Raw genomic sequence first — 26,491 nt, 5'->3', positions numbered from 1 at the left:
TGGTGTCCCATGATATATTCACCAAGCATCAGTGGAACACAAAGCCTTCAAACCTCTGGTCACATGACACTAGACTCTATCCTGTAACATTAATACTACTTGTCACAAGACTTCTAAATCCATCCTACTTTTTTCCCCTTCTATAGGGCCAATGGTAGCTATGAGGCACTTTCTGGAGGAAGTACTTCAGAGGGCTTTGAGGATTTTACAGGTGGTGTGACAGAGTGGTATGAGCTTCGGAAGCCTCCCAGTGACCTGTACCAGATCATCCTGAAGGGCTTGGAGAGGGGATCCCTCATGGGATGTTCTATTGATGTAAGTATGAGAGTAGGACTTTGTGCATTTAAGGCCTAAGTTCAAACACACAAAGCATGATCGCCCCTCTTTCTGAGTAGTATTACAAAGTGCAAAAGACATTGGAACACTCACTATAGGGACTTTAGAACTGGACTATATAGCAAGCTTCAGGCTCTCTTTGATCTTCATTAGTTTTTTTTTAGAGGGAAGGGCCATTTTGACCACAAATAAAAACCATTCAGTGTGAGACCAAAGACTGTTGAGCAATAAGTGATGCAGCCAACACAGCTAGTCAGGCATCCTCAGAGCAACTGATATAATATCAGTTTATGATAGCTCTGTCCTCTTCAACACTTGCTTCCTCCAGAAATACTCTCTATTCCCAACACTTACTCACTCTCTTCCCCTGTCCATCTTCTACCCATTCCTGCCAGACTCGGTCTCTACCTGTGCCTTCCAGCAACTTGCTTCCATCATCCTGCCCCATCTCTATCCTTCCCAAGTTGACTCTTACTCTAGTTTAACACCCCTCACCTTCTATGAAGGCACTACTTCTCAACATCATTTTAACTACATACTATAGAACTTAGCCAGAATGTCTCAGCTTCTTCCCCATACTCTCCCTATAGGAGGACGTCTCACTTATTTCTACAACCATTAGATTCTTATAACAACTGACCGTTGGGTTCTACAAATAGTGAGACAGGACTATGCCCTCTGATTTCAGAAAAGACCTCCAAATTGTCCTCCATGAGAGTCAATTTTCATCTCTCAGTAGAAGACCCTCCTTCAGCAGATCCTCTCAGCCCTTCTCCAGTTCAATGCCATAGAACCAGTTGCTTTGCAGAAGAAGGGCAAAGGTTCTACTCCAACTACTTCCTCATGTCCATTGTTTTAGATTTTGCCCTCCTCTTTTTATCATTGTAAATCGCCTAGAATTTTAGATAGGCGTTTAATCAAATTTTAAATAAAACTTGAAACTTGAAACTCATACCAAAAAAGACTGGAGAACTCCATCCAATTGTAGATCTCTGTGCTCTCAACAAATACTGGTGAAGGAGAAATTTCAAATGATTACTCTGGGAACCTTACTATCCCTTCTGGAAAAGAATGACTGGCTTTGAAAATAATAGTAAATATTGAAGAACTAAGGGCAGTACTGGGCAGACTTGCACAGCATGCCTTTGTATATGGCCTTTTGGTTGAGGGAGGGCTTCAATGGCTGGGAGGGCTGGGGAGGGCTTCAATGGCTGGGAGGGCTGGGGAGGGCTTCAATGGCTGGGAGGGCTGGAGTGAGCTTTGACGCAGACTTCAGTAGTTGGAACCCAAGCACAGAACCGGGTAGAGCTTTGGATTCATGCCCAGAAATAGCTAAGGAAAAAAAAAATTGAATTGAATCAGGTTTGGGCAGATTGGATGGACCATTCGGGTCTTTATCTGCCGTCATCTACTATGTTACTTTGTTCTCTAGACCTCAAAGAAGCATACACAAGCATCCCTAAACTCCCAACCCACAAGAAATACTTCTGTTTTCGGATAGGGACACGCTACTTCCAATACAAGGTGCTTCCATTTGGACTGGCGTCAGCACCCAGAGTGTTTATGAAATACTTAGTGGTAGTAGCAGCCACCTCCAGTCTTGTGGCTTTCATGTGTTCCCTAATCTGGATGACTGGTTGATCAGGACCCCTACACCTCATTCAGCTCAGCTAGCCATGAATTCAACTGTATGTCTTCTATAGATTCTTGGATTTACAGTCAATTAAGACAATTCTCACTTAGAACCCACTCAAACTCTGGAGTTCAAAGGAGCACTTCTGGCTACAACTCAGATTCATGCCTTTCTACTTCAAAAAAGGCTCAACAATCTAATGCAGATTTGGCAGAAAGTCTCCAATACATCACTGCATACCAAATAGAAGCATAGAAACATAGAGACATGATGGTTAAATGGCCTATCTACCGTATTTTCGCGGATATAACGCGCGCGTTATACGCGTTTTTACCTACCGCGCATACCCCTCGCGCGTTATATGCCTGAGCGCGGTATACAAAAGTTTTTAAACATAGTTCCCACCCCGCCCGACGCCCGATTCACCCCCCCAGCAGGACCGCTCGCACCCCCACCCCGAACGACCGCTCGCACGCGCTCCCACCCGCACCCGCATCCACGATCGGAGCAAGAGGGAGCCCAAGCCCTCTTGCCCGGCCGACTCCCCGACGTCCGATACATCCCCCCCGGCAGGACCACTCGCACCCCCACCCCGAAGGACCGCCGACTTCCCGACAATATCGGGCCAGAAGGGAGCCCAAACCCTCCTGGCCACGGCGACCCCCTAACCCCACCCCGCACTACATTACGGGCAGGAGGGATCCCAGGCCCTCCTGCCCTCGACGCAAACCCCCCTCCCCCCCCAACGACCGCCCCCCCCAAGAACATCCGACCGCCCCCCCAGCCGACCCGCGACCCCCCTGGCCGACCCCCACGACCCCCCCACCCCCCTTCCCCGTACCTTTGGTAGTTGGCAGGACAGACGGGAGCCAAACCCGCCTGTCCGGCAGGCAGCCAACGAAGGAATGAGGCCGGATTGGCCCATCCGTCCTAAAGCTCCGCCTACTGGTGGGGCCTAAGGCGCGTGGGCCAATCAGAATAGGCCCTGGAGCCTTAGATCCCACCTGGGGGCGCGGCCTGAGGCACATGGGCCCAACCCGACCATGTGCCTCAGGCCGCGCCCCCAGGTGGGACCTAAGGCTCCAGGGCCTATTCTGATTGGCCCACGCGCCTTAGGCCCCACCAGTAGGCGGAGCTTTAGGACGGATGGGCCAATCCGGCCTCATTCCTTCGTTGGCTGCCTGCCGGACAGGCGGGTTTGGCTCCCGTCTGTCCGGCCAACTACCAAAGGTACGGGGAAGGGGGGTGGGGGGGTCGTGGGGGTCGCGGGTCGGCTGGGGGGGCGGTCGGAGGTTCTTGGGGGGGGGCGGTCGTTGGGGGGGGAGGGGGGTTTGCGTCGAGGGCAGGAGGGCCTGGGATCCCTCCTGCCCGTAATGTAGTGCGGGGTGGGGTTAGGGGGTCGCCGTGGCCAGGAGGGTTTGGACTCCCTTCTGGCCCAACTACACAAAGGTACGGGGAAGGCGGGTGGGGGTGTCGTGGGGGTCGGCCAGGGGGGTCGCGGGTCGGCTGGGGGACGGGCGGAGGGTCTTGGGGGGGGGCGGGCGTTGGGGGGAGGGGGTTTGCGTCGAGGGCAGGAGGGCCTGGGATCCCTCCTGCCCGTAATGTAGTGCGGGGTGGGGTTAGGGGGTCGCCGTGGCCAGGAGGGTTTGGGCTCCCTCCTGGCCCGATATTGTTGGGGAGTCGGCGGTCCTTCGGGGTGGGGGGTGCGAGTGATCCTGCCGGGGGGGGGATGTATCGGACGTCGGGGGGGGGCATCAGGCTTTCAGGATGGGGACAGACCTTCAAGGGGGGACAGGACTTCAAGGGGGGACAGTGCACGGAAAGTCAGGGGGGGTGAACGGAGAGTCGGGACAGCGCACGGAAAGTCAGGGCAGTGCACGGAAGTCTGGGGGGTGAACGGAGAGTCGGGACAGCGCACGGAAAGTCAGGGCAGTGCACGGAAGTCAGGGGAGGTGAACGGAGAGTCGGGACAGCGCACGGAAAGTCAGGGCGGGCGAAAGGAGCGTCGGGCATCATGCGCGGTATACCCGTGAGCGCGGTATACAAAAGTTTTTGTACATATCATCGTGATTTCTGCGCGCTATACCCGTGTGCGCGTTTTACACGGGTGCGCGTTATATCCGTGAAAATACGGTAGTCTGCCCATCCACAGTAACCATTATCTCTTTCTCTCTCCGAGAGATCCCACGTGTCTATCCCAGGCCCTTTTGAATTCAGACACAGTCTCTGTCTCCACCACCTCTTCTGGGAGACTGTTCCATGCATCTATCACCCTTTCTGTAAAAAAGTATTTCCTTAGATTACTCTGGAGCCTATCACCTCTTAACTTCATCCTATGCCTTCTCATTGCAGAGTTTCCTTTCAAATAAAAGAGACTCAACTCATGCGCATTTACATTACATAGGTATTTAAATGTCTCTATCATATCTCCCCTCTCCCGCCTTTCCTCCAAAGTATATAGATTGAGATCTTTGTCTGTCCCCATACGCCTTGTAATGAAGACCACATACATAAGAAATGCCTCCGCTGGGTCAGACTTGAGGTCCATCGCGCCCAGCAGTCCACTCACGCGGCAGCCCAACAGGTCCAGGACCTGTGCAGTAAATTTCTATCTATACCCCTCTATCCCCTTTTCCAGCAGGAATTTGTCCAATCCTTTCTTAAACCCCAGTACCGTACTCTGCCCTATAACGTCCTCTGGAATTGCATTCCAGGTGTCCATCACACGTTGTGTAAAGAAGAACTTCCTAGCATTTGGTTTGAATCTGTCCCCTTTCAACTTTTCCGAATGCCCTCTTGTTTTTTTATTTTCTGAAAGTTTGAAGAATCTGTCCCTCTCTACTCTCTCTATGCCCTTCATGATCTTGTAAGTCTCTATCATATCCCATTTTAGTTGCCTTCCTCTGGACCGACTCCATCCTTTTTATATCTTTTTGATGGTGCGGCCTCCAGAATTGTACACAATATTCTAAATGAAGTCTCACCAAAGTCTTATATAGGGGCATCAATACCTCCTTTTTCCTACTGGCCATACCTCTCCCTATGCAACCTAGCATCCTTCTAACATACAATCACACCCAAGTCCCGCTCTTCTGTCGTGCACATAAGTTCTTCACCCCCTAAACTGCACCGTTCCCTCAGAATTTTGCAGGCTAAATGCATGACCTTGCATTTCTTAGCATTAAATTTTAGCTGCCAAATTTCAGACCATTCTTCAAGCTTTGCCAGATCTTTCTTCATGTTATTCATGCCTTCCTGGGTGTCTACTCAATTGCAGATTTTGGTATCATCCGCAAAGAGACAAATCTTACCAGACAGCTCTGCAGCAATATCGTTTATAAAAATGTTAAAAAGAACAGGCCCAAGAACAGAACCTTGAGGCACACCACTGGTAACATCCCTTTCCTCAGAGCGATCTCCATTGATCACTATCCTCTGTCGCCTTCACCTCAACCAGTTCTTGACCCAGCCCGTCACTTTGGAACCCATCCCGAGAGCACTCAGTTTATTTATTAGATGTCTTTGTGGAACACTGTCAAAGGCTTTGCTAAAATCTAAATACATCACGTCTAGCACACATCCTCTATCCAATTCTCTGGGCACCCAATGATACATCCTCTAGGCTACAAGTCATCCACAGTTCACATGACTCTATTTGCACATTTACATCTCAGAGAACCTCAATGGACTCTGTCAATCCAATGGTCTCAGTCCTCCGGAGCACTATCCCCCCAAAATACAAATAACCTCAGACCTATGGCTGTTACCGACCAATCTTTTCAGAGACCTTCTATTCCACCATACTCATCCTACATCAGAAAATATTAACAACTGATGCTTTCATGTTTGACTGGAGACGACCCTCATACTCAAAGCAGCTGGACTTTTCACGAGAAAACTCTCCGGACAACACAGAATTAGCTTCATCCAGTTCCATATATCCCTCTGGGCAGACTCCCTACTATCAGAAAGCTCTGTCAAGAAATCTTCCTTCATTTCTACTTCTGGGTAATCAACTATACATTCTGAGAGTTGTCTGACCTGTTTTCTTTGCTGTGCTGGATTCTTCCTTTGCTAATGTGGTTGTGGAACAGGTTTCAACACATGAGACTGCTCAGTGTAACTACTGCTGGTGTTCTGCTGTGTTCCCTCCTCCTGCCTTTACTAGGCCTGAGGAAATGAGAAACAGATATGGGCTGTTCCCTAATTACCTGCTTGCTGGTGTGTGCACTGTGTTTCCCTAAATTGGTCTCCTGCTTGCTGCTAGGTATGATCTGGTTATCAACACCACTAGGAACTCTGCCTCCAGGCTTAATGGTTCCCCCCAGGTCTGATTTTAACTTACTGAACCATGGTCTAGGTAAAAATAAATAGGTTATAGGCTGCTTGATTCCTCAGTCTTGCCAGTGTGTGCCTTTTCCTTATCCCCTGTTCTAGGTTGTGACATAGGACTAAACTTGAAAACTGTTTTGATTTTTCCTGCCTTACCCCAGGAATAGGTTTCTCTGAGCTTGCACTTGCAGGCACAGGAACTTCCCTGTGATAATATGTATACTCTGGAGGAAAGAAGCAGACATTTCCTTGAAAGGTATTAATCTACAAACAAATCTGTTTCAGAGGTGGAAAAGTGGTAAAACTAGAGGACAAAATATGAGATTGTGTGGTGGTAGACTTAGGAAATACTTCTTCATGAAGAGGGTGGTGGATACCTGGAATGCCCTCCCTGTAGAGATGGTGGAGGCAAAAACAATGAAGGAGTTAAAAAATGTGTGGGATAGACACAAGGTATCCCTAAATAGAAAGAGGATGGTATCCACACAAAACTTGACAGATCAAAAACTATATCTTCATTTATGATGCACAGGAATGGTGCTTGCATGGAAGCCCAGCAGCGGGGAAATGAAGACAGTGCCGGGTGGACTTCTACAGTTTGTGTCCCGTATATGGAAAGTCTGATCAGAAGGGTCTTGAGTTAGCTTTGATGATGACTCCAGCAGTGGGGCAGTGTAGCTGATGCCAGCCAGATTTCTACGGTCTCTATCTCATATGGATCAAGAGCTATTATGTGTATTTTATACCACATTCAAATCGTCTGAATACGGGTCTTACCTATCTTGGGAGGGAAGGAGGGAGACATCTTATACTGGAACTTAGCAAGTAAAATAAATAATTACTCATTTGTTTCTTCAACATTGCTTTGGGAATGAATGTGACTGTTGGGCAGACTGGATGGACTACAAAGGTCTTTTTCTGCCGTCATTTACCATGTTACTATGTCACATCAATCTCCTCGAGCTCCAAGTAATCAAAAACACTCTGTGCACAAGTAGTACCCATTCAAGCTGCCAACCTAGTAGCCATGTATTATGTGAACAAACAAGGAGGTCCGAGGTCTCGCCCACTTTGCCAAGAAGTGATTGAAATTTGGTCCTGGGTTATACCTCGCAGCATATTCCTCAAAGCAGTTTATCTATCAGGGAAACAGAATATCTTAGCGGATAGGTTGATCAGACTCCTTCAACCTCATGAGTGGTCCTCAATTCAGCTGTTTTACGTCAGGTATTCAATGATTGGGGAACTCCACAGACAGATCTCTTTGCATCTCCCCATAATCACAAGTTTCCAGTCTTTTGTTCCAGAATCTATACTCCCAATTGTCTGGAGTTAGATGCTTTTCTCCTCGACCAGCAAGACAACTTCCTTTATGCTTTCCCTTCAATCCCTCTACTCGGGAAAACTCTGCTCAAACTTCGCCAGGAACAGGCCACCATAATACTCATAGCATCTCGATGGCCATGCCTACCATGGTTCCCTCTCCTTCTACAACTCAGCAAAAGGGAACCCATCAGACTACCAATCTTTCCAGTGTTGCTGACACAGAACGAAGGATCTCTACTCCATCCCATTCTATGCTTGCTAGCACTCACAGCATGGTATCTCTCACCCAGCAAGTAGACACTTTTTCACACTTTCTGCATCAGTGTCAGCTGTCATTGAAGCTTCTAGCAAACCTTCCACACAGTGCTGCTATCATTTCAAGTGGACTCGCTTCACAGTCTGGTGTAATCTCCATTCACTGGATCCAATCACTTGTCCTCTCCCATCAGTTCTGGACTACCTTCTACATCTTTCAAACTCTGGTCTCAAAACTTCAGTCAGAGTTCATCTTGGTGGTATTACACTTCTAGATAAAAACCAATCATCAGTACATCCTTTAGTCTCCAGATTCATGAAAGGCCTTTTCCATGCTAAACCACCAATCAAATCTCCTCAAGTTGCTTGGGATCTTAAAGTTATACTTTCCTCTTTGATGAAGCCTCCATTTGAACCACTTTCAACAACATCTCTTAAACTTCTAACTTGGAAAGTAGTTTTTTGGTTTTTTAAATGATTTTTTTAAATTAAAGATCGTCATAGAAACCATATACAATAAATTCTAGTCTGCAAGTTGAGTCAGGGTGGTTCTTCATAATCATCCAAAGTTCCTCCCCAAAGTTGTCTTGGAATAACATTTATGCACTGTTGGAACACATTCACTAGGAACATTAAAAACTTCAGTCAACTAGTTCATAAACATCTCCTTAGTAGAAAATACTGGAAGTTTTGGTAAATTAATCTTAAGTTGTAACTTCTGACAGAGTTCTCTAAGTTCTCAACTTTAGCTTGGAGAAATAAATTAATTTGCATCAAAGCAGTCTCCATAGATTGAACCCTCATTTTGATCTCTTCCAACTTTTTTGCCTTATTTCTCAATTGACTAATAGCTACTACTTTCTTGTTCACCATGAACTCAAGCTCCTGCAGATTTTGTCCGAGTTTAGCATGATGAAGAGGAAAAGTTTTCTCCAGGTCAGAAATAGCCTTCCAGATAGTTTCCAGGGAGCAGACCTCCTGCCAGTTTAAAGCAAAGGATTACTGAAGACAAATCTGCAATTCTAATGGCTTCAGCATCAGCAACTTTCACATTCTCCAAAGGGATGTCTGGGGCCTGAATCAGAAGAATCATTTTATTTATGTTGACTGCTGGCTTTCAAACCACTCATTTTTGCAGCTCCTTCCAGCAAGCATAGCTGGTCAGGCCTCAGCACTGATCTCACCCTGTTAGGCCACAAATGTAGTTACTGACCTTCCTGTAGCAGTTCCATTGGAGGAACCCTCTGCTATGAGCTTAGATGCCTTCAGTTCAGAAGTCTCTACCAGTACTCTTGTAACAGCCCCATTGGACACCTATCAGAGTCTATTTTCATGCCTTAGACACCACAAGAAATTGTCTTTCAAGCCTTCTGAAGGTAAGGCAGAGACTTCCAAGGGAAAAACTTTTGCCTTCCTTTTATGTTTGACTTTTAAGGCAAACATTTTAGAAGGAAAAAAGTAGCAACTGAGCGGATTCAACAAGCAGCTACTGTTTTGGGTCTCCCAGGCATTAAGATGATACCTTTTATATTGGTCTAACAGTACAGTTTTTGAGTAGCTTTCAAAGGCCAGAACCTCCTTTCTCAAGCAAAAGATGACAAATCCTTAAGTGAAACATGAAGCATTCCAATGATGATGAATTCAAGGGGAAAGAGGAAAAGGGGTGAGGGGGGAGATACAGGGAAATGTGGATGGGTGATCAGAAGGTGACAAAATAAGTATACTGTAATTGTATGGTTTATAAAGTCATAGGAAACCCAAATTTTTGTTAAGACACCAATGAGACAGAACTTAACAAAGACCTGGATTTCCTATAATTAAGGTTACCATATTTAGAGAGCAAAAACCTGGACAAATGGCCCTGCCCGGCTCCACCTCCAGACCCGCCTGGTTCTGCCTTCAGAACTGCCCAGTTCCGCCTCTAGACCTGCCCAGTTCCGTCCCTCACAGCCATGCCCCTACAAAGCCCCCTCTCTTCCTGATGAGCTCCGGCTGCTGCGTCTGGAGGGCTTCGAGCATGGGCAGATGTGTGTGACATCATCCGCATATGCTCAGAGGCCCTCCACATGTGACTGGAGCTCATCAGGGCTTTCCAAATCCCGGACAAACTGCCGGGTTTTGTAAAGTCCGTCCAGGAAGCCGGACAGTCCTCTAAAAAGAGGACATATCCATCTGGTAACCCTACCTGTAATATTATACACCATAAGAACATAAGAATTGCCGCTGCTGGGTCAGATCAGTGGTCCATCATGCCCAGCAGTCCGCTCATGCGGTGGCCCTCCAGTCAAAGACCAGCGCACCTAACTGAGACAAGCCCTACCTGCGCACGTTCTTATTCAGCAGGAACTTGTCTAACTTTGTCTTGAATCCCTGGAGGGTGTTTTCCCCTATGACAGATTCTGGAAGAGCGTTCCAGTTTTCCACCACTCTCTGGGTGAAGATGAACTTCCTTACGTTTGTACGGAATCTATAAAAACCATAAAATTCTACTGCTTTGTCACCATCTGATCGCCCAATCATCTCTCTCTTTCTCACCTCCTCAATCCCTCCTACCTTTTCTCTTGGAACTGTCATTGGAATGCTTTTATGTTTCACTTATATATTCAGATATTGTCATCTTTTGCTCAAACTGTCCTGATAACCATATGACTGTGGAGGTCTCTGCATTTAGAATTAAATTGTTCTAACCAATTATTTATTTATTTTAGGTATTTACGCATCTCTTTCTGTTGTACATTAAGATTAATAATTGCTGCCTCGTGATTGTTCCCCCACAAATACTAGCAATTGAATGTCATCTGCAAAAATGATCCTATGTGAGTGAAATACATCATATAACTCAGTACTGATTATACAGTGTGACTGCATTGGAGTCTTTGCTGTGCTTCTTTTCAAAGACAGATGTATCCAAGGCTTCTAGGTGCTCTAGTCTTTCTGTTTCTTGTTTCAGATCACCAGTGCTCATGACATGGAAGCTGTCACATTTAAAAAGCTGGTGAAGGGCCATGCCTACTCGGTCACAGGAGCATCACAGGTAATTCCCTGCTGTCTCTCGATAGAGTATGTTGCACGAACACTCAGCCCCTCTGCAAAGTTTACATATTTTACTCATCATATATACGGTATAAGGTGCCTTACTGGAAAATACGTCTTTGTCAGGGAGAACATATGAGCAATTTTAAAATCCAGTGGCTTGCTCGCACATTTTCAATTTTGAAATCTATGGCCTGCAAGCATATTTCAGGGACATTCTATGGAAAATTAAGAGTCCAGTCTTGCTGCAGGTACAAAGTCCACAGCTGAAACCACCTATGGCGGCTGCCAAATATAACTTCTCCCTGCCCCTTTTTGCAGCTTGTAAATGCACCTTACACTTTCTTACTAAATGGGTAGGGAAAAATTTTGAAAATTGCCTGTCACATGATTTAGGAAGAGAAGAGTATAGTGGCTGGTCCCCAAGGAATAGGAGAAATAATAAGTCATAGCACAAAACATTCTGGGCATTCTGTTCTGCAGAGGATCCTGGCTCATCCTGGGCTTTCAAGAATGAGGACCTGGAGTAGCCTAGTGGTCAATGCAGTGACCTGAGAACCTGGGGAACTGGGTTCAATTCCCACTGCAGGTCCTTGTGACCTGGGCAAGTCACTTAATCCTCCATTGCTTCAGGTACAGAAAATTAGTACCTTATATAATATGTAAACTGCTTTAAATGTAACTATATGAAGTCCCATCCCCTTTCATGAAGGGCTTCAGGCAATTCTCAGATTCGAGTCAAGGGGATCTGTGACAGGGTGGAGTACCTGTCACTGGCCAGTGGAGGGAGCCCGAGTGGAGAGCTGATTTGCATGAGAGCCGCAAGTGTTGGATTCAGGGCCACCATCAGGGCAATACTACCAGTCCTGCATTCAGGGGCCCGGGCTCCCCCAGGGTCCTAGGCAGTGTTCTAAGGCAGGGGCGCCAGTAGCTTGCCAAGGCAAAGTGAGTCGATCACCCAGGACTCACTTTGTCTTGGCGATCTAATCTATCGGGCCGATCAGTCTTCCTCTCCCCGACGTCAATTCTGCAGTCGGAGAGGAAGTTCGGGCCAGCCAATCGCTGCCTGGCTGGGCGGAACTTCCTTTCCGATGGCAGAATTGACGTCGGGGAGAGGAATGCTGGTCGGCCCGAAGCAGGGAGAGCATGCGTCGGTGTCGGCTTTGGGGCCTGTTATCCATTGGTGGGTCCTGTTCCCCGATGGCAGCGGCAGTGGCAGTGACTTGGGGAACGGCAGGGAGAAAGAAAGAAAGGGGGCAGGCAGGGAGTCAGAAGGAAAGAAGAGAAACAGAAAAAAAGAAAGGGGGCATGAAGAGAGGAAGAAAAAGTTGGGGGAGGGAATGAGGTGTGGAGGAGAGAAAGCATACAGGCTGATAGAAGGGAAGAAAGATTGGATGCACAGTCAGAAGAAGAAAGTGCAACCAGAGACTCATGAAATCACCAGACAAGGTAGGAAAAATGATTTTATTTTAAACTAGCTGATGCCCCGGCGTTGCATGGGTATTTAATTATAGCAATAACACTGTAAATGGATTCAAATAAAGATACTTTATAGTGGTGAATGAAATTATTTTTTTACAGCTTAATAAAAAGTACAATATTCAAATTATAATGTGAAATATTTGACAAAATGAATACAATACAACTAACGCAAAACGTGATTATAAACAACATTTTTAGTTTCACCTCCTGGAGCAAGAACATATAAATTGCTGGGCGAACCCAGCCTTGAGCAAGCAACATAGAGTTGTGGGCCGCAAGACCCCCAGAACATATCACCCCAGGTAGTGAGGGATCTGCATACCAAGTTTCGTTCAAATCGGTCAAGCCGTTTTTGAATTGCTGTGAGAATGGCAGCTTTTTACATTTTTTCCATTGACATGAATGGGTGAAATCTGATTTTATGTTTGTAGCTCTGCCCACGTGTGCAGGTGGGCCACGAGACCCCCAGAACATATCATCCCAGGTAGTGAGGGATCTGCATACCAAATTTCGTTCAAATCGGTCAAGCCGTTTTTGCGTGATCGCGGTACATACACATACACATACATACACACATACATATCTCCGATTTTATATATATAGATTTAGCAAAGTGGAGGCAGTATTACCACAGTTTTCAAAGGAATTTGCCCAAATAACTTAATAGTTAACTGGGTAAATTCCCAGAGATGAAAACTTCCCTTCACTTACTATGCACAGTTCTGAATTTATATCTGCTGTCTATATTTTACAATATGGTCCCCTTTTACTAAACCGCAATAGTGGTTTTTAGCGCAGGGAGCCTATGAGCGTCAAGAGCAGCGCTGGGCATTCAGCGCAGCTCCCTGCGCTAAAAACTGCTATTGTGGTTTAATAAAAAGGATGGAGGGTATATTTGTCTATTTTTGTATGGTTGTTACTGAGGTGACAATGCATAGAGTCATCTGCCTTGACCTCTTTGAAAAAATCCCAGAATAGGAATGATAATTAACATTTTCTCAGCGTATAGTGTGCTTTGTGTTTTTTAATTTTATTGTTGGTAGATCATTTTGACTTGGTCATTTTAAAGTAGCTCACAAGCTCAAAAAGTTTGGGCACCTCTGAGCTAGAGCGTTGAAACTGTGTATTTCTATTTTATCCCCCCTTTTACAAAACTGTGGAGCGTTTTTCAGCGCCAGCCGTGGTGGTAGCAGCTCTGATGCTCAGAATTCTATGAGCGTCAGGGCTGTTACCACTGTGGCTAAAATCCACACTACAGTTTTGTAAAAGAGTGAGGGGTTAGTTTGTGATGACATATTCCATACTAGGCGAAGGTGTTTTCTGTGTTCTGTGTGTTCGAAAGACATGGTTTTCTGTTAGGATTGACGGTGTAGGATTGATCTGTGCTGGTCTGGCTTGTTTAGTTTTACAATGGGTGTATTGATGTACTGCTCACTGCAATATGTAAGATGCTGCCTTTTCCTAGGTACTCATGTGTGACGTGTGGTTTGTTACTAAAAATCATGTTTTTCTTACAGATGGGGGGGGGGGGGTGCCAAAAAATGATGGGCCCCAGGTATTACATATGCTACGTACGCCACTGTATGTAAAGATACCAGAAAGCTGGCGTAGCAAAAGAACATAAGAACATAAGAAGTTGCCTCCACTGGGTCAGACCAGAGGTCCATCCTGCCCAGCGGTCCGCTCCCGCGGCGGCCCATCAGGTCCGCGACCTGTGAAGTGGTTTCTGACCATTTCTTTAACCTACCTCAAGTTCTATCTGTACCCCTCTATCCCCTTTTCCTTCAGGAACCTATCCAAACCCTCCTTGAACCTCTGTACAGATTTCTGGCCTATCACATCCTCCGGAAGCGCGTTCCATGTGTCCACCACCCTCTGGGTAAAAAAGAACTTCCTAGCATTTGTTCTAAACCTATCCCCCTTCAATTTCTCCGAGTGGCCCCTAGTGTTTGTGGCTCCCCTCAGTTTGAAGAATCTGTCCCTATTCACTTTCTCTATGCCCTTTAGGATTTTGAAGGTTTCTATCATGTCCCCTCTAAGTCTCCTTTTCTCCAGGGAGAACAGCCCCAGCATTTTTAACCTGTCAGCGTATGAAAAATTTTCCATACCTTTTATCAGTTTAGTCGCTCTCCTCTGCACTCCCTCTAGTACCGCCATGTCCTTCTTTAGGTACGGCGACCAGTATTGAACACAGTACTCCAGGTGCGGGCGCACCATTGCGCGATACAGCGGCATGATGACTTCCTTCGTCCTGGTTGTGATACCTTTTTTGATGATGCCCAGCATTCTGTTTGCCTTCTTTGAAGCTGTCGCACACTGCACCGATGGTTTCAGTGATGTGTCGACCATCACCCCCAGGTCCCTCTCAAGGTTACTCACCCCTAGAAGTGTTCCCCCCATTTTGTAGCTGAACATCGGGTTCTTTTTCCCTACATGCATGACCTTGCATTTCTCCACGTTAAAACTCATTTGCCACTTTTTTGCCCAGTCTTCCAATCTCGTTAGGTCCCTTTGCAGGTCTTCACAGTCTTCCGTGTTTCTAACCCTGCTGCAGAGTTTGGTGTCATCAGCAAATTTGATAACCTCACATTTTGTCCCCGTCTCCAGATCGTTAATAAATATATTGAATAGTAGAGGTCCCAGCACCGACCCCTGTGGAACTCCGCTCGTGACCCATTGCCAGTCTGAGTATTGGCCCTTTACTCCAACCCTCTGTTTCCTGCCTGCCAACCAGTGTTTGATCCATCGGTGGATATCCCCTTGCACCCCGTGGTTCCACAGCTTTTTAAGTAGCCGTTCGTGAGGTACCTTGTCGAAGGCTTTTTGGAAGTCAAGGTAAATGATGTCTATGGATTCCCCCTTATCCATCTGGCTGTTTATTCCCTCAAAGAAGTACAGCAAGTTCGTGAGGCATGACCTTCCCTGGCAGAAGCCATGCTGGCTCGCCTTCAGTTGTCCATTGTTTTCTATGTGTTCGCAGATTGTGTCCTTTACCATTGCTTCCATCATCTTTCCCGGAACCGAGGTCAAGCTCACAGGCCTGTAGTTTCCCGGGTCACCCCTTGATCCCTTTTTAAAGATGGGCGTGACATTTGCTATTTTCCAGTCCTCTGGAATCTCCCCAGTTTTTAGGGAGAGGTTACATATTTGGCGAAGTGTCTCTGCTATTTCGTTTCTCAGTTCTTTTAGTACCCTTGGGTGGATGCCGTCCGGGCCCGGTGATTTGTCACTCTTTAGTCTGTCTATCTGCCTGAGGACATCCTCTTTGCTTACCTCTAGTTGTACCAGCCTTTCGTCGTGTTCTCCGCTTATAATCACCTCGGGTTCTGGGATATTGGATGTATCCTCTCTGGTGAAGACTGACGAGAAGAATTTGTTTAACCTGTCAGCTATCTCTTTTTCCTCCTTTATCGCTCCTTTCCTGTCTCCGTCGTCCAGTGGTCCCACTTCCTCTCTGGCTGGTTGTTTCCCTTTCACATACCTGAAGAAGGGTTTGAAGTTTCTTGCTTCTCCTGCCAGTCTTTCCTCATATTCTCTCTTTGCTTTCTTGACCTCTCGATGGCATTCTTTCTGGTGTCTTTTGTGCTCTTCTTGGTTTTCCTTTGTTGGTTCCTTTTTCCATTTTTTGAAGGATGATTTCTTGTTGCTTATCGCCTTTTTAACTGCAGTAGTTATCCATGCTGGGTTTCTAGTTCGATTTTTTTTGCACCCTTTCCTAAACCTTGGGATGTACAGGTCTTGCGCCTCGAGCACTGTGCCTTTAAGCAGTGTCCAGGCTTCCTTTACGGTCTTCACTTTCCCTGGGCTGTTGCTGAGCTTTTTTCCCACCATTTTCCTCATGTCTTTGTAGTTTCCTTTTCTGAAGTTGAGTGCTGTCGTTGTGGTTCTTTTCGCCTTTGATGTTCCCATGTTTAATTTGTATTGGATCATGTTGTGATCGCTGTTCCCTAATGGTGCTATTACCACCACTTCCTTTGCGGGTCCTTCTAACCCGTTGAGGATTAGGTCTAGAGTGGCATCCCCTCGTGTTGGTTCCGTGACCAGCTGCTCCATGAAACAGTCCCTTATTGCCTCTAGGAATAGAATTAAGTAAATTGTTATTCTTCTAAGTTTTGAGTATTTAACCCTCCCACAATCTCACGGGCACTCGTTTCAAGTTTCAAGTTTATTGAGATTTTGATTTAAACGCAATATCAAATATTTTCAATGCGTATAACAAAAATAAATTTGGAGAAATAAATAAAACCATTTGAACAATAAACATATAAACATAACCATAGATGATTAAAATTACATAAGGAGTACAAGGATAAACTACATTTGTTTAAAAATGCGTTCTCCGCGCCTGCTCATAAATTTTTGACTGGAAGGATCCAGCAATGTGGCCAGATGCCATTCAGGACAAAGACAGAGAAAGAATTGTGCAATTTGGATTAATGATGGAAGATGATTTAAAGCAAATGGCACAGTCTATGAGTAAAGATCTTGACGGATGTTCTTTTTATGAATATCTCCTCTATGCCAAATCACCCAATGGACGTGAGAAGATTTTACGGGACTGGCTTAGGTGGAGCATTAGCAGAAAAGTATGTGTGTATTCGGCCCATGGAAGAAGGGGGGGGGAGTGTCGGGGGGGGGGGGGAAGGGGTGCGTGGGGGGCCCAATAGGATTGCTCAGTAAGGGGCCCAGAAATTTCTGATGGCGGCCCTGGTTGGATTGCAGTGCTGAAAAGAACCATTCCCAGCACAGAGAGCTCAGAAGGCAAGAAGGTCCTTCAGGAGTTGGGTGACCCTAGGGAGGAGGAATTCTGACCTAACTCCTGGTAAGCCCTGAAGGCCACTGCTGACAGGCTGACAAGGGGCCTGGTGCAGCAGAGTAGGGTGGTGAGGCTGACCAGTCCTGACAGGGGGACTGGTGCAGGGGTAGAAAGCCCAGTGGTGAGATCTGGCCCTGGAGTGAAGTCCGGTGGTGGGAGGGTCTATAGCGACCTATGCACTAGCAGGAAAGAGCTGAGAAATAGCCAGAGGGCCTGGTAGAGCCTGTAGTTAAGGAAGTGGCTCAGGCTTCATGACCAGCAATGGGACCGGTGAAGAAGGGTCCAAGTGGTGGGGACCCAAGAGGCCAGGGAGTGAGGGACTGGCAGTGGCCCCACAAGAGGCAGCTGGAAAAGTTGGCAGAGTTCAAGACTGAGGGGGTCAGGTGGCTGATCAGCAGTGGAACTTGCAGGGCCGGTGTGACCAGTGATGGCACTGAGAGCCGTCAGAGAGGACCCCAGGTGAAGCAGCCTGAGAGCCCCTGGGAATGTTGGCTGAGATCTAAGGAGCATTCTGTGGAGGGATCAGCTGGGATGATGGCAACCAGCAGAGTGACTAATAATGGCATCGGAGGCTGCCGAAGATGGAGAGAGTCAATGTAGGGTTGGAGGAAGGACTCAACAGACCTGGAGATACAGAAACCAGGGAGGTCCTGGGAGATCTAGTGGAGTCCAGGGAGGACCCGGGAGAACAAAGAGTCCAGGGAAGACTTCAGGGAATGACCAGGAGGGTTGGGAAGGCCGCTGGTCATGGTTTTAATGGAATGTGTGATGTGTATGTAACCCTGCATTTGTGTTTTAACAGAGAACCAAGGTGTTTGGGGGTGTGGTTATGTGACGGGTGTTACCACTCAGTCCAGAGACCCAAAAGAACAGAACAAGTTCTAGAACATTTTGTTACTTGGGATTGTGGTTAGCAAGAGATTTTCCAGAGACATTACCACCTAAGGAGAGTCTACTTAGGGTTACCATACATCTGGGACTACCTGGACATATCCTCTTTTTAGAGAACTGTCTGGGTATCCAGACTGTTTTTTCTTAATGGGGAAGCCTGTCCAGGTATAGCTGGCCCACAAGCTCACCCAGTTTGGCATGGCCAGCTAACACTCCCGGATTCAGAGTTGGTTATGGCTCTCCCAGTTCCCCCATCTACCGCCTCTCTGGCCACTGCAAGTTTTAATCTTCAGGCAGCCAGCTGCAGCAATGAGGTGAGCCTGCTGCTGTCGGCCTGCCACAGACGCCTTCATTCTGCAGCATCTTGCCTACACGGAAACAGGAAGTTGCTGCAGAATGAAGGCTTCTGGGGCAGGCTGATGGTAGCAGGTTCATCTCATTGCCATTGCTGTGACTGCCCAAAAATTTCAAAATTGCAGCGGCTGGGGACGAGGTAGGTGGGGGAGTTGGGAATTGGAGAGAGAGAGGTTGTACCACCAAATCCCACTGGGAGGGAGAGGGGGGGGTTTGGAAGGAGGTTCTGTGTACCAGATAATCTGAGCAAAATGTTCTATATAGCAAGGTTTACAATGGTGCCAATTGAGGGTATATGAGAGGCCAGAGTCTCAAAGAGCTATTAAGTGGAAAACATAGTGAAAGCCTCCCCTCTCTCATTCATTTCAGATCCTCAGCTTAGTGCTGGACTGCTGTAATGAGTGTATTTATGTAATGGGTAGGATTTCTGAAGGGAAAAAGGAAGAGATGTGCCTCAAGATTTAGGAATTAACTAAGGACAGTAAATTTCTTCCCTTTGCCAGTACAGACTAAAGGAAAAACAAAGTAACACTTTAGCCCCTTTCAGTAAAATAATGCATGGAAATAAACTTTTTAAAAGTTACCGGTAATTTAAAAATATAACAACATAAGCATAACCATACTGGGGGGTTGAAAGGAGGGAAAGACACAGAAGCACCCATGGAGTGGGGTTGGAAGGAGAGAAAGACGGACAAAGAAGCACCCATGAGGGGGTTGGAAGGAGAGAAAGATAGAAGCACCTATAGCTAGGGGCTAGGGAGAGATGCTACCATAGGGGAGCTTTTGGGGAATAGAGGGTGAAAAGGGAGAGAGAATGCAGATGCTGGGATGTGGTGGGGAGGGGAGGGAGATTGAGAACGATGGTGGAGGAGGGCGAAAGAGTTGCAGTACAATGAGAGAGAAAAGAGAGATATTGGTACTGGGATGGGGTTACAGGAGAAAGGGTAAAGGGTAAAGAAGGAAGAGAAGTTGAACAGGGGCAGAATATGGGGACAAGGATAGAAGAATGGCCTTGGAGGCAAGGGAAGGATGGGGAGATAGGGATGAAGTTAAGACTGGTAGGTTGATGAAATGCAGTGGAGGGTAGATGAGGGCTAAAAGGGTACAAATGATGAGAAGGGGAACTAAAGAAAAGGGTGAAGGGGGGCAGGGGTGGGACTGAGACTGGTGGGGTCAGGGGTGGAGTCATGTGTCCTTTTTTATGTTCACAAATATAGTAACCCTAAACCTACTAGCATAGACAAGGATGGCTTTCTTTCCATACTTTCAGAAGAATTCAAGGGAGAAGAGTTACTAGGGCAACTTGGCACTCCAAGAACCATCCCTAGATGTTTGTGGATTTAGCTCATGTGTTTTCAGTAATAACTTAAGGTGAGCTACATTCAGGTACAATAGATATTTACCTGTCCCTGGAGGGGACCCTTACCTGGATCTGGAAAAGGTTAAGTACCTTGGCCAAAGTTCCAAGGGGAAGCAGTGGGATTTGAATTGGGCATCCTTGGTCTTCAGCCCCTTGCTCTAACCATTCATCTCCTCCTCCACTCCTTAATTAGAGTTGTAGTTACCAAAATTTGTCCTGCTTCAGCATGTATGTGAACTGCTTAGATACTGTTTGGATTTAGCTTATGAATATCACTGGGTCATGTTTGTCAACTTAATGCTATTCAGTAAGTTTCTTGGTACCATCTTTTATTATTGGAACAACACTGTCTGGTGAGGAAGCATTTTGGTTTTTTTTCTTGAACCCCATGCCAGTAACCCAAACCCCAAGAGGTTAGAATAAAGATTTCTCCCTAACAGAGGAAATTCCTGGAGTCCCATGTTGCATGGTGGGCTGGCAGTTCTGAGATGTGCCTCCTTATTTGTTCCAGCTATGGAAAGAAGGCTACACGTTGGATTCTTGACTTCATTTCTGTTCTTTGGGTTTCAGGTGAACTGTCGAGGGCAAACGGTGAACCTGATCCGCATGCGGAACCCCTGGGGAGAGGTGGAGTGGACAGGGGCCTGGAGTGATTGGTAAGGATCTTGATCATCCAACTATAGGTTTGCATTACAATTGGAGCACTTGTTGAACAAAATAGCACCCAGGGCAAGGGTTATTTTCAGCACCTCCTTCTTTCTTGATGGGCTTGTGTTGGTGTCAGATTCGCAGGCTGACTCTAGGATAGTTTAGAGCCCCTCCACCTCCTGCCAGTTGCTCTGATTGTCCACCTCTTCTGACAGCATTTGAATCCTTAGGGTTCCCCTCCTACATGTAGTTTGCCTTAGATATCAGGAATTCACTTTGGCTCAGGGAAAAGAGAACTGCCATTGAGCATAGAAAATTATCCTTCTGCACTTTGGGTCAGTGGGAGTCACTATGCTTTGGGCTGCTGGATAGAGCTCCTGTTTTTGGATTGGGAATTTGTTGGTTCTGGTTCTGGCACAGTCTTTGTGCCTTACCAAAATCTAAAATGAGCTCCGTGGCTCTAATGACTTTAGGCTTGTGAAAGTGTTGGGATGCTGTTTCAGAGATCATAAGCATTCACAGTTTATCTTATCCACAGCTCCCAAGAGTGGAATGGGGTCGACCCCAACCAGCGGGAGGATTTAAGGATTAAGATGGAAGATGGAGAGTTTTGGTAAAGTATATGTGTGTGTACGAGTACTGCTTTGCTTGTGATGGGACTTACTATCTGGTAGAACTGTGTGTGTGTGACAGTGTAATGATTGCACAGTAGCTGCTTGTTTTCTTACTGTTCTGTGGAGGGACTTTGTGTGTGTTTGTGTATGCTCACAGGCAAATGGGAATCTTGTACTACTGTTGTACTGCTTTGCTTGTGCTGGACCTGTAGCAGTGAGGTCTGTGGGACTGTGTATGTGTGTGTAATAGTTGCAGCAGACAGAACATCGTCCTACTTCTCCACTTTACAATGGTCAGACTTTAACAAACTATAAAAAATACAGCCACGCAGCCTGTGACCTCAACCATTGCCCACCATACCTGTTAAAAACCTCAAGTACTTTATTCTGCGCCCTCCTCTTACAGTTGGTGCAAACCTTGCTCACAGACAGCCTTTTCCCGTAAGACCTCAGCAAAATCATTGTCACCCCGATCCTAAAAGACCCCAAAGGAGCAACAGATCAACCATTCAACTACAGACCCATAGCCTGAATACCACTTTATGTCAAGCTAATGGAAGGCCTCGTAGCTAAACTCCTCACCAACTACCTAGAAAACCACAACCTACTCCACCCTACACAGTCTGGTTTCAGAACCAATTACAGCACAGAGACACTACTGGGATCCCTCCTGGACACAGCTAGACAACACCTCAGCACAGGCAGAAAAATGCTGATTATACAATGAGATCTCACTGCAGCTTTTGACTTGGTAGACCATGACATCCTACTACAACTACTAGATTCAATAGGAATCACAGGTAAGGTACATACATGGTTTCAAGGACTCCTACAATCCAGGACTTACAGAATAAAGTCAAACAAAGAAAAATCAGAACCATGGTCCAACCCATGCGGCGTACCCCAAGGATCACCTTAATCTCCCACACTCTTCAACCTCTTCATTGCATCCCTCGGCACCTGCCTAGACAAATTAGGCCTAACCTCCTATAGCTATGCAGACGAGATCACCATTCTCCTTCCTTTTGATCAACCAGCGCCCTTCATGACAGATACACTACACAGAACACTAGAAATAGTAGCAACATGGATGAAAGAGCACAAACTGAAACTGAATCCTGACAAAACAAAATTCATCCTCCTCGAAAATAACAAAACCCCAACCATAACAAACCTAGTAATAAACTCAATCACATACCCCTTTCAACCCACTCTAAAACTTCTGGGAATGCTGATAGACAGAGGATGTACCATGCAGCCAAAAATCAACAAAACAATACAGAAATTATTCGCAGTCATGAGAAATCTAAGGTAAGTTCGAAAATTCTTCGACAGAAAACAATTCCAGCTTGTGGTCCAGTCTCTAGTCCTGGGTCTTCTAGACTACTGCAACATCTGCTATCTCCCCTGTCCCGCAACCATGATAAAACAACTACAAACAGTACAAAACACAGCTCTGAGATTTATCTACTCACTGAGGAAACACGACCACATCACAGCAGCTTACCTCGATTCACACTGGCTCCCAATACAAGCAAGAATACTATTCAAATTCTACTGTCTACTATTTAAGACCATAAATGGAGACTGCCCAGCCTACTTGAACAACCGACTAATCCAAACAACCACAACCAGACAGAGGAGAATCCACACTCCATTCATGCACCCTCCAATCAGAAACGTCAAACGAAAAAAAATGTACGATGGCCTCCTGGCCACTCAGGCAGCAAAACTAGACTACCAACTCTCCAATTTACTGATCGTGACCCCAGACTACAAAACCTTCAGAAAAGAAATAAAAACCCTGCTATTCAAGCAATCCTTAAAGACAAACTAACACAGCAAGAATCATCTCAATCCCCAATAGCAACCCGCTCCATTCCATAATACCATGAGAAATGTCCAGATAACTCCTTATGTAATCCACCTTGAACTGCAAGGTAATGGCGGAATAGAAATCACTAATGTAATGTAATGTAATAGTGCCATGATTGCAGTGCAGCTGCTTTTGCTCTTTACTTTTCTGTGGTAGGGCTGTGTGTGAGTGGGAAGCTTTTTTATTTCTGATGTACTGCTGCTGCTTGTGCTTTAACAGAGTGAATGTGGCATTTCCTTTCGTGTCAGTTTGGTTGGTGAGATTTTGTACTTGTCTTTATTGGATATTAATTAGCTTTTAATTTTAATGTGTCTGTATTACCCTATTTTTGCTTTTTATTGTAAAGCCGCTTTGTAATTTTGAAAATGTGGGATAACAAATTTTTAATAAACTGGAAATTTGAAGTCCAGCACTGTCCTTAGGTTCCAACTACTGTCCACTCCACCTTCTTGTTTGTGGGATACAGACCGTAAAGTCTGCCTGGCGCTGTCCTCACATTCCAAATTACTGGAGTTTCTGTTGAAACCCTCTCCAGCTCATGCTCAACCAAATTGCCATATATGGGACACAGTCCGTGCTAGTCTGCCCAGTACTGGTCTTAGTTCTTCACAGCTGGTGATACCATCTAAGCACCACTTGACACATCAGACACATATGCAGTCATTTACATTTTGATATTTATACCATTCATTTTCTAATTAGAAATCCTTTGTGTTCATCTCGTATCTTTTTAAATTCCGTCACTTTCATCTCTGCCACCTCTCTTGGGAGGATATTGCAGGCATCAGCCACCTTTGCTCGTTCTGTGGTGGGGCAGTGCGTTTGTGTATGTGGGGAAGCTTAAACTATTGTTGTCTGTGGTGTATCCGTTTTGTGGCATGAAACAGTGCAGATCTGCTGTCAAAATTACTTTCCTGAGTTTTTTCATTCTTCTTATCTCTCCTTGTTTCTCTTGCTCATCCCTACCTTCTCCTATTTTACATTCTTCCCTTTCTCTACATGTATTCTCCATACTCCTCCTTTCCTCTTCTACTTACCCCTACCTACCTCTCCCCATCACCCTCCTATAGGATGAACTTCCAGGATTTTTTGCGTGAGTTTACAAGGTTGGAGATTTGCAACCTTACCCCAGATGCATTGAAGGCCCGCAGGTACCGCAAGTGGAACACTACACTTTATGAAGGAGCATGGCGCCGTGGCAGCACTGCTGGAGGATGCAGAAACTATCCAGGTAAGAATGTGCAATCTTCCATGTTGGGTGACAGACCATTGAGCCCATTCTTTCTCTGACAGTGGCCATCCCAGGTCACAAGTACCTGCAGGGTTCCCTGTTGCTCACTCCCAGGGGTAAGGTGTGGCTTTTCCAAGTCTACATTGCTTATAATGGTTTATAGACTTTTTTCTTCCCAGAACTTGTTTAAAACCTTTTCAAGTCCAGCCATGTTAACTGCTTTGACCATATCATGTAGGAACCATTTGGTCCTGGTGATTTGTTACTCTTTATCATCTCAGCTTGCTTTATTATAGTAACATAGTAACATAGTAGATGACAGCAGATAAAGACCCAAATGATCCATCCAGTCTCCCCAACCTGATTCAATTTAAATTTTTTCTTCTTAGCTATTTCTGGGCAAGAATCCAAAGCTCTACCCGGTACTGTGCTTGGGTTCCAACTGCCGAAATCTCCGTTAAAACCTACTCCATACCATCTAAACCCTCTCAGCCATTGAAACCCTCATCAGCCCATCCTCCCCAAACGACCATATACAGACACAGACCGTGCAAGTCTGCCCAGTACTGGCCTTAGTTCAATGTTTAATATTATTTTCTGATTCTAGATCCTCTGTGTTCATCCCATGCTTCTTTGAACTCAGTCACCGTTTTCCTCTCCACCATCTCTCTCGGGAGCGCATTCCAGGCATCCACCACCCTCTCAATAAAGAACATAAGAACATAAGAAACGCCTTCACCGGAACAGACCAAGGTCCATCTAGTCCGGCGATCCGCACACGCGGAGGCCCATTTAGGTGCTCCTTGTTGGAGACCCGGATTTCCCGTATCCCTCAATATGTTTTGCAAGAAGGTGTGCGTCCAAATTGCGTTTGAAACCCAGAACAGTAGCCTCTGCCACCACCTCCTCCGGGAGAGCATTCCAAGTGCCCACCACTCGTTGTGTGAAACAGAACTTCCTAACATTTGTCCTGAACCTGCTGCCACTCAGTTTCAGGCTATGACCTCTTAAGGACAAGAGTAATGCTGCTTCCTGGACAATTTGGTCAAATCCTTTTAATATTTTAAAAGTCTCTATCAGATCCCCACGCAATCTTCTCTTTTCGAGGGTGAACAGTCCCAGTTTCCCGAGGCGTTCCTTGTAGCTTAAATTCTCCATGCCTTTGACCAGTTTCGTGGCTCGCCTCTGCACCCTCTCCAACAGAATTTTATCCTTCTTAAGGTATGGAGACCAGTGTTGGACACAGTATTCCAAGTGTGGTCTGACCATTGTTCTATAAAGTAGAATTTCCTATCATTGCTCTTGAATCTACCACCCCTCAACCTCAAATTATGTCCTCTGGTTTTATCATTTTCCTTTCTCTGGAAAAGATTTTGTTCTACGTTAATACCCTTCAAGTATTTGAACGTCTGAATCATATCTCCCCTGTCCCTCCTTTCCTCTAGGGTATACATATTCAGGGCTTCCAGTCTCTCCTCATACGTCTTCTGGCACAAGCCTCTTATCATTTTCGTCGCCCTCCTCTGGATCTCTTCAGGTCTTCTTACGTCCTTCGCCAGATAAAGTCTCCAAAACTGAACACAATACTCCAAGTGGGGCCTTACCAATGACCTGTACAGGGGCATCAACACCTTCTTCCTTCTACTGGCTAAGCCTCTCTTTATACAGCCCAGCATCCTTCTGGCAGCAGCCACTGCCTTGTCACACTGTTTTTTCGGACACTATCACCCCAAGGTTCCTCTCCCCGTCCGTGCATATCAGCTTCTCACCTCCCAGCATATACGGTTCCTTCCGATTATTAATCCCCAAATGCATTACTCTACATTTCTTTGCATTGAATTTTAGTTGCCAGGCATTAGACCATTCCTCTAACTGTTGCAGATCCTTTTTCATATTTTCCACTCCTTCCTCGGTGTCCACTCTGTTACAAAACTTGGTATCATCTGCAAAAAGGCACACTTTTCCTTCTAACCCTTCAGCAATGTCACTCACAAACATATTGAACATGATCAGCCCCAGCACCGAACCCTGAAGGACTCAACTACTCACCTTTCCTTCCTCTGAGCTACTTCCATTAACCACCACTCTCTGGCGTCTGTCCAACAGCCAGTTTCTAACCCAGTTCACCACTTTGGGTCCTAACTTCAGCCCTTCAAGTTTGTTCAACAGTCTCCTATGAGGAACCGTATCAAAGGCTTTGCTGAAATCTAAGTAAATTACATCTAGCATATGTCCTCGATCCAGCTCTCTGGTCACCCAATCAAAAAATTAAATCAGGTTCGTTTGGCACGATTTACCTTTTGT

The 26,491-nt window shown here is 46.0% G+C and overlaps 1 protein-coding gene across 3 annotated transcripts in view; it reads left to right on the top strand.

Moving 5' to 3' along the window:
- CAPN1 (calpain 1) overlaps positions 1-26,491 on the top strand; it is a 171,244-nt gene that overhangs the window by 104,972 nt on the left and 39,781 nt on the right. For all 3 annotated transcript variants that reach the window (XM_033954078.1, XM_033954079.1, XM_033954080.1), the window contains 5 exons: positions 147-315; positions 10,833-10,916; positions 20,389-20,474; positions 21,005-21,079; positions 24,027-24,187. In XM_033954078.1, the coding sequence (XP_033809969.1) occupies positions 147-315; positions 10,833-10,916; positions 20,389-20,474; positions 21,005-21,079; positions 24,027-24,187 (575 nt within the window). The remainder of the gene's footprint in view (positions 1-146; positions 316-10,832; positions 10,917-20,388; positions 20,475-21,004; positions 21,080-24,026; positions 24,188-26,491) is intronic.

Source organism: Geotrypetes seraphini, chromosome 8 (assembly GCF_902459505.1).
Source record: "Geotrypetes seraphini chromosome 8, aGeoSer1.1, whole genome shotgun sequence".
In the NCBI taxonomy this organism is placed as follows: Eukaryota; Metazoa; Chordata; class Amphibia; order Gymnophiona; family Dermophiidae; genus Geotrypetes; species Geotrypetes seraphini.
This window is presented reverse-complemented; position numbering and strand designations above follow the sequence as displayed.